The sequence below is a fragment of the Osmerus mordax genome, chromosome 18 (genome assembly GCF_038355195.1).
Source record: "Osmerus mordax isolate fOsmMor3 chromosome 18, fOsmMor3.pri, whole genome shotgun sequence".
Taxonomy (NCBI): domain Eukaryota; kingdom Metazoa; phylum Chordata; class Actinopteri; order Osmeriformes; family Osmeridae; genus Osmerus; species Osmerus mordax.
The window spans coordinates 10805431-10814544 of NC_090067.1; the positions used below are offsets into that span (position 1 = coordinate 10805431).

Genomic DNA, 9114 nt, shown 5'->3' on the forward strand with positions numbered 1-9114 from the left:
CAAAAGCAGTTATTATTCTTTAAAACTATTATTACTACAGTACAGTAATATCCCTAGAGTGATATCTCCCCTACGGTGGTCTCCTCCTGTCCTGTGGGTAGAAATGGAAGTCCACATCCAACAACAATAAAGTGCCCCCTTCCATTACCAAGCTCCTCCATCACCTCCGATCACTACAGTGGGGTCTACATAACTTCATCACCCCAGATCTACTCCACAAGGACACACACACACACACACTAACAGAGACACGGTACTGTGTGTTTGGTAGATTAAATTGAGGTTCAGCTGCTGCTCCTTGGTCGTGACGCAGGAGGGGCAGTGGGACAGGATGTTCTGAGGCTGTTTCACTGTGATGGACTGGGTTACATCCTGGGCCCGATCAGTCCAATTCTCCACCATCCTATAAAAAACACCTGACGCCTTACCAGACCATAAAAGTCACTTAAGACAAACGTTTACAGGTGTTTTGGAAGATACAGTTTAATACGTAATCATGCAGAGTTACATTATAGACTGAACAAAGGTTGACTATATATTTACTTGAGAGTTTGCATAAAGAAAAATTGCACTGCAGAAAGAAAAATTACACTCCAAAAACCCCTCTTTCAACCGAATTGCTCTTTATTTAAGTCTGAGTATTGCTCCTGCAGGTACATTCAACTTTTACATTTCATTTTTTAACTGCAGTTGAATATTTAGTGCTTCACCTCACATAATGACTTTTTCCATTTATCCCTGGGGGCCAAGCAAATTGAGCAATAACAATTCTCTTCCCATGTGTTTGTGTGCATCGGTGTGTGTGTGTGTGGATGTTCTTGCGAGTGTATATGTGCTTCCAAGTATCTGTGAGTGTCTGTATTTTTGGAACATGTGTGTCTGTGCATGCATGTGTGTGTCTGTGTCTGTTCATTCGTGCCTGTGTGTTTTCAGAGCGCAGGCCGGGCAAGATAAAGACTGGTTCCCCGTTCAGTTCGGCTCGTCTGAGAAGCAGCACGGTGCTGTACCACATCTCTGGACACCTTCACAGCAGGGAGAAGAAGAAGAGCAAAATCAAGCTCAACAAGGTAGCATACTGAACTGAACACCAAAACAACCTCCACCATCCACAGGCTGCATGGAGCTCAGTGATTTGTGTTCGAGGTCATGGGGTGTGGCTCCAGATCATGGGGCGTGGCTCCAGGTCATGGAGCGTGGCTCCAGGTCATGGGGCGTGGCTCCAGGTCATGGGGCGTGGCTCCAGGTCATGGGGCGTGGCTCCAGGTCATGGGGCGTGGCTCCAGGTCATGGAGCGTGGCTCCAGGTCATGGGGCGTGGCTCCAGATCATGGGGCGTGGCTCCAGGTCATGGGGCGTGGCTCCAGGTCATGGGGCGTGGCTCCAGGAGGCTGGTGGGAGAGGCGGGGTGGGTAACATTGTGTTCCTTTACTGTCATGTAGTTCCCCAACCTGAACCTCAATTCAAACCACCGATCCCAATCCCGTCGTCACAACTCAACATCATCGATCCCTCGTCCTTACGGGTCATCATGCTGACATCATCCACCCATCTCTGTTTTTGACCAATCACAGAATGTGTTCGGGGACCCCCCCGCCCTGCCGGAGTACAAGGTAGCGGATGCCAAGAAGTCCAAGTTCATCCTGCTCCACTTTAGCACCTTCAAGGCGGGCTGGGATTGGCTGATCCTGCTGGCCACCTTCTATGTTGCCGTGACGGTGCCCTACAATGTGTGTTTCATCGGCGACGACGACCTGACCCGCAGCACCACCGTCAGCGACATCGCCGTGGAGATACTCTTCATCATCGGTGAGAGAATCCGTGTGCGTGTGTATACACACTCCACTATCCTATCGCATCACAGATCGTTGCTCCTTAACCTTATCTCGTCTAAATCTCCCTCTCTCCACATCCATCTGTGGTCCGTCTCGCCCGCCCGCCCGCCAGACATTGTGTTCAGTTTCCGCACAACGTACGTGAGCAAGTCGGGTCAGGTGATCTTCGATGCACGGCTGATCTGCATCCACTACATGACTACCTGGTTCATCATCGACCTGGTGGCCGCACTGCCCTTTGACCTCCTCTACGCATTCAAAGTCAGCGTGGTGAGTGATCGGATTGGCTAAGCCAGGCGCCTAATAGCATCCACTGTTGTCATGTTGACATAGCAGAGTCACTGTGTACTTCCAGAGTTGGTAAAGGAGATTTATGAATGATGTGAATGTATTTCTTACCGACATAAGTCACATTTATATGATTATGCCAAGATGAAGCTGTGCACATAGTGGTTCTGTACCATACGTTACAGGTCTCATGACTGATGACCAAATATTGTTGGGCCAATAGTCCTCTTATCTACCCTGTCGTCTGTAGGACCTCATCACAATGACAGCAGAATTGATTGTTACGTAAACAATGATTGTTTCAATGCGGTTTGACTCAGCATATCTCAAACAGCTGCAGAACCCTAATCTTGTAGCCTACCTTAAAAACTTTACCATTGAAACACTTCCTGGTGAGTTGGAGTGAGATGGATTTTTCCTCTGAGATGTGTAGTGGGTAGAGATATGGAGCAATTAGAACAGGGACATTCAGTGGATGAATCTTCTTACTGTGTTGTCATTGGCTGAGTTATATTACCCAATGGAAACACAACTCTTCACAGGAGATTTTGAGGATGCTGGGAGTTTTGGTCTCTAGTCTCTCTAATTGAAAGAAAGACAATATATTGGACCCCCCCCCCACACACACACACACACAGACACAAACACACACCTACCCACTCACACACACAGACACACTGATGGCGACCAAACACGTCAGTGTTTCCTCATCCCATGAAAGAACAACAAGAAATCACCACCGTTCCACAGGGGCTCATTTAAACTGGGACAAAAAGGAGCGAAGGAGAGAAAGAAAGAGTGCATCCAAATGCAGAATACAACAACTAGAGGGTGTGGAAGAGGTGAACAACCAATAACGGAAGAGAAAGCACCGAGGAGAGAACATGGGAGAGGGCATTCTTTCACGGGAAACGGTTGATTAAAAATGTAAAAAAAAAACAACAGCATAAGGAGAGAGGTTTTTTCACGTTTTTTTTTTACACAGTAGCTAGTGGACTTGAGGGAGACAGACAATGACAGACAATGCACAACCGAAGGACCAAGTGCTCAAGAGAGACTCGTGCAAGATAGTGAACAAATGACAGGGTGCTGCAGGCGAGAGGCCTGGCTGCTTCCAGACTCTATTTGTGGAAATACCATGGCGTCCCAGCGGAGAGGGGTGTGGGCCGCGACGGCACTGGGGCACAGGCTGGGGGGACGCCAGGGGGGCCCAGGCGTGCCTGGTAATTGCTGAGCCGTTTGAAGTGATGTCCCCTGCTAAGGCTCTGGGCCATATTTCACCAGAATGAGTTGAGGGGCCCTCTGTGCTATCATCCTCAGTCTCTCCTTTTCTCCCTTTCTTCCTTTCTCCCTTTCTCCCTCTCTCTCTCTCTCTCTCTCTCTCTCTCTCTCTCTCTCTCTCTCTCTCTCCCCTCTCTCTCTCTCTCTCTCTCTCTCTCTCTCTCTCTCTCTTGTTCGCCCTCTCTTTGTCTTTCTTTCCCTCTCTCTCGTTCCCTCTCCTCTTTCTCTCTTTGTCTCTCTCTCGTACACACTGATTCTGTTTCTCTCTCTCTGTTCTCATTCTTCTGTCTCGCTTTCTACGCCTTCTTTTTCATTTCTTTTTAAGGTTGCCATGTCTACTTGCCATAACTTATATCCCATACACCAGGGAGGGTCACCAAAACCAATATGAGGTTCTCTGACTGTTCTCTGAGATGGCATTATTACACAGAGTCCGTGGGCCCCTTGCTTGTTTATTTATCCTTTAATTTTGTCTCTATTAAACTTGGATGGATCCTGGAGGGCTGGTTGATAAGCAAGTGTCCTACCAGCTCCCAGTATGACTCCTTATGGTTGTCCTAATCCCCTTTGCGACTAATCAGAAAACAAACATGGCGAGTCCAAACTTCCTGATTGGATCGTATAGTGCTGGAGGCGTGGCCTGAGGGCGAAAGATAATGAACTGTGCAGCACCGCCTTAGCAAACCAGCAGCGGTGGCAGAATACTAAATTCTACCCCTGATGAGCAGCAAAAATGGAATATGGGAAAGTGTGTGTGTGTGTGGGAGAGGGGATGGGGGGGGGGGGGGGGCGTATGAATAAAAAGTAGAGGAGAGGACGAGTGAGAGATGTATAAATCATATCTTTCTCCTCCAGAGTTAGAAGAGTATGGTGTCTGACAGTGCTCTGTCGCCCTGCCCCGGCTGGTTAGGGGTGGCTGATAGATGGAGGAGAGGAGACACAGACCCCCAGGGCTCCAGCAGATTCATTATCCCTCATCCCCCCCACCCTAACTATGTCATCTATATGGTGCCTCTATTCATCATCATATAGATGAAATGAGTCTGCATAGAGCCTACATAGCTTGACATACAGGAAGGGGGGGGGGGGGGAATTACTTAAAAACACCACCAATCCCATCATGTTTATTGTCTTTCCCTGTCTGTTATATTCAGTTCCTTCTTTTTTTTCCTATCGTTCTCCTCCCTTTGTTTCCTGAGTCCCCCCCCCCCCCCATCTCTTTCTGTTACCTTGCTACACAATTACTGTCCCACTTTCTGCCTCGCTTTTATCCGTTTCCTCCTCTAGTCCTCACAAGCAAACCCCCTGCCTCTCACGCACTCACACACACACATGCACACACGCACACACACACAGACACACGCACGCACACAAACACACATTCACGCTCGCGTTCAATACACACGGCACTAACTACAGAGAGACACACACTGCAGGGCTCTCCCTGTAGTGTGTGTGTGTGTGTGTGTGTGTGTGTGTGTGTGTGTGTGTGGTCGAAGGGATCAGAGGAGCTTCCATGATATACCTCTATTAGCCAGGAGCCTGAGGAGCGGGTGCACAGTGGAGGACATTCTCAACACCTCCACAGCTGAAGGATGTGAGGAAGGAGCCACAAGGAGCAGAGCTAGAGAGAAAGAGAGGCGGACAAAGAAAGAGAGAGAGAAGGATGGGTATAGAAAGAGAGACAGAGGGACAGTGAGAGAGGAAGAGAGAGAGAGAAATACAGAGGGAGGGAGAGCGAGGGTAAAGGGGGAGAGTGGTTATAAGTGAGGAAAAGAGTGGACTGGGATGGAATGGAGAGGGAAAGACATGCACACACACACGCACACACACACACACACACGTGGGGCCGTACATGATGGTCATGATTGCTATTTTACACTGAAGGACAACCTGTTCACTGACTTGATATCGACATTTCTACAAGACCAGTCTCTCAATATAGAACCGGTTCAACAGTTGGAATTCAGTTGACTCGACGGATGGAGCAAGACAGAAATGAGAACATGACCAGTTCTCACTTTGACCTCAGAGCTCTGGTCTCTTTATGGCTCCCTTCTAGTTTATATATGTCACCTGACTCTTTATGTTGTCTGTGTGTGTCTATGTGTGTCTGTGTGTGTGTCTGAGTGTGTGTCTGAGTGTGTGTGTGTCTGTCTCTGTTAAACTGTGTGTGCCTCTGGTTTATCGCTGCTCTCCCGTGAGCTTTACTGTCTGCCAGGGCGACAAAGGGAAATTGCTGTTCACTTTCAAAGCCTTGTTAAAACGCTGCTTCGTGTATAGGCTTGCATGCTGGGAGGAAATCACTGTGCTCCCTCTCTGACATTGCCTTCAGCAGCAAGATGTAAAATGTCAGGATATGAGATGGGTTGAGGATGTGTAAAGCTTCACCGCTGTAAGGAAAAGAAGTTCTCGACCACTTCTGAGACTGCTGTACGTGACTACTACACCTCTATACAACCCGCAGTTCTCTTGTAGACAGCAGTGATGATGATAGTAAAGAGGATTACGATGACGATGATGATGTCGATGGTCATGAGAAGGATGATGTGGATGATTATGATCACAGTGGTGATAGCAATGACATAAGTTGATGACGAATCGTCCGTGAACTCCTTCCAAAGGGTTGGAACGGTCAAACTCGTCACTAGCTCTGTAACGCTCCCCGCCCGCCCTGTCCCAGGTGTCCGTGGTGCACCTGCTGAAGACGGTCCGTCTGCTGCGCCTGCTGCGCCTGCTGCAGAAGATGGACCGCTACTCCCAGCACAGCACGGTGGTCCTGACCCTGCTCATGTCCATGTTCGCCCTGCTGGCCCACTGGATGGCCTGCATCTGGTACGTCATCGGCAAGAAGGAGATGGAGGCCAACGCCTACTCCTGGGACATCGGTGAGTTGATTGGTCGAGTCTGGAACGATGGATCGGTGAGTTGATTGGTCGAGTCTGGAACGATGGATCGGGGAGGATATCTGCGAGCGATTGATTGTGTCCGAGGGAGATGTTAGGCGGAGGTGGATTTTTGCATTCAGGATATTAGTGAGTAAGAAGCTATGAATGACTTTTCATGTAGGTGTTAGTGGGTGGCTTGTCCTGTCTTAGCGGGGTTGAAGGTGGGCAGCTACTTGTGTCTGAGGGGATCAATGATAGGACTTCCAGTTCCAGGAGCCAGCGAAGGTAGCCATGAATGAGTTAGTAGTGATGTAACCGGAGGTAACATCATTTCCTGTGTCTACCTTTGTTAGCTTCACCGCTAGCACCTCCCTGGCCTTAATTGCTAAATTAATTCTTTTTTTTTATTGATCCTCATTCCATCGATTCCTAATGAGAGCCCAGAATTAAATAATCACCTGAAAGAAAACTAATGTGTCAGTGAGTCTAAAAAGGGTTTTGTGTCAATTTGTTTAATCTGTGTATTCACTTATTTCTCAGTGTTTTGATTGAGTGTTGAGGGGATTCCTAATGGAATGAATATGGTAAAGACCTCCTTCCACCTCTCCCACACTGCATAATGAGACCTCTAGAGATGATTCCTTGTCAGTATCGATAATCCTGCCTTATTCTCAATTACACCCCCAGCCGTCTCCAAACTGATTCTGGGTCAGTATCGATGGGACCATGAGAAGGGATACTGCTGTTTTTTTATTTGTATTTTTTTCTCTCCCCAATTACAACGTCTCAAAGTCATAAGCTGGTCTGGGGTCAGTGTTCGAGTCGGAGTATTAATGCTCCGTATCCCAATTACGCTCTTCTAAATCTGATTTTGCACCGGCGGGCGCGAGCCCAGGGGAGCTCCATCCAATTACCATTCCTCAATGTCTGTTGAAGGTCTCCTGGGCCCGCCGCCTCCACGCTCGCGTCACACAGACAGTCCTGATCTGGCCCAGGATCAGATCTGCCTCTCAGACACCTGATAGCACTCATGTATGGATCGGAGGCACCCCTGGTCCTGATGCAGCTCCTTTAGAGCAATGCCGTTATCTACAGTTCTGTAGACTGAAAACAGTGGTTTCCACTGATCAAACTCTCATGCTCTGTCTACTTTTTGTCTGTCTATCCATTCATCAATCCATCAATCCACCGATGTACCCAACCCCATCCATCCATCCATCCATCCACCCATTCATCAATCCATCAATGTACCTACCCCCATCCATCCATCCAACCATTCGTTAATCCATCAATCCACCCATGTACCCAACCCCATCCATCCATCCATCCATCCACCCATTCATCAATCCACCCATGTACCCACCTCCATCCATCCATCCTCCAGGCTGGCTCCATGAGCTGGGCAAGCGTCTGGAGTCTCCGTACGACGCCCTGGGGATGGGGAACGGGACAGGGGCCAGCGGGCCCTCCCTGAGGAGCGTCTACATCGCCTCGCTCTACTTCACCCTGTCCAGCCTCACCAGCGTGGGCTTTGGCAACGTCTGCGCCAACACCGACGCCGAGAAGATCTTCTCCATCTGCACCATGCTCATCGGAGGTGGGGGGCGGTCACGCCGCGGCCACGCTGGCATGCGCTCGGTTCCAGGCGCAACCTCTTAGTGTTTGGTCTAGCGTGTCTAGTTAGGGTGTCATCGTTTGACAAAGAGTAGCGCTAACTAGCTGATTAGAGCAGATGTGATCTGGCTTTAGCTGGTGCAAACTGGATTTGTCTCGGTTTTGGATTGAAGTGAGGGCACGGTAGCAGGGTACTCTCTGTGGAATCTCCCCATATTGGCTGTGTTAAATGTCCCTGGCTGCCTGAGGGCAGTTACACCCTCATCTCTCACACACACACACACACACACAAACACACACTGGTGTATGCACGCACACATACACACACTGGTGTATGCACACATACACACACATGCGTGTACGCGTGTACCCACGTGCACAGATAAACGCACACACACACCTCCAATTTCTCCCCTGTGTGTGTTAACGTGAGATGGAAACAAATACACAAGGCGCCTATCCAGATTTATAGTGGAGCATAGGTCAGACATGGTGGCTTAGTGAGAGAAATTGGATTAGAACTGTAGCCCCAAGTGGGAAGAGGGGAAGCAAATAAATAATATCATTCTATACTCCCCAGATTCTGCTAATTGCACCACAAGGTACACTCTAATATGTCTGTTTATATTGTGTTTATACGTCATTCAGATGATAAATTAACAATCAACACAACAGTCTCTTGTTTCTTTTCTTTCTATTTACATATATGCCTCTCTTTTCTCCTCACCCTCTCTACCTTTTTCGCTGCCCCCCCTGCCCCCCCCCCCCCCTGTCTCCCCCCAGCTTTGATGCATGCCCTGGTGTTTGGTAACGTGACAGCCATCATCCAGCGAATGTACTCGCGCTGGTCCCAGTACCACACCCGCACCAAAGATCTCAAGGACTTCATCCGTGTCCACCACCTGCCCCAGAGCCTCAAGCAGCGAATGCTCGAATACTTCCAGACCACCTGGTCTGTGAACAACGGCATTGACTCCAACGAGGTACTCACACACACCTCACACACGCCATAAACACACACACACACAACTCAAACACATACCTCACATACACATACCTCACACACACTTCACACACAACTCACATTCGGGGTTTTTTCCACTGAAAGTTTTCTATTTATATTATGGAAATTTACACCATTGCAATTCACCAATCAATAATGTATCCCGTGTTGCTGAGATGAGTTTGAAGTGATCACACTGGTGTTAATGG

At 48.7% G+C, this 9114-nt stretch overlaps 1 protein-coding gene across 1 annotated transcript in view; it reads left to right on the forward strand.

Annotated features, from left to right (window-relative positions):
• The window catches only part of kcnh8 (potassium voltage-gated channel, subfamily H (eag-related), member 8), a 30580-nt gene that overhangs the window by 12653 nt on the left and 8813 nt on the right, over window positions 1–9114 (forward strand). The window contains 6 exon segments of the mRNA XM_067256306.1: window positions 934–1067; window positions 1571–1805; window positions 1944–2101; window positions 6084–6288; window positions 7673–7885; window positions 8686–8885. Of these exon segments, the coding sequence (XP_067112407.1) occupies window positions 934–1067; window positions 1571–1805; window positions 1944–2101; window positions 6084–6288; window positions 7673–7885; window positions 8686–8885 (1145 nt within the window).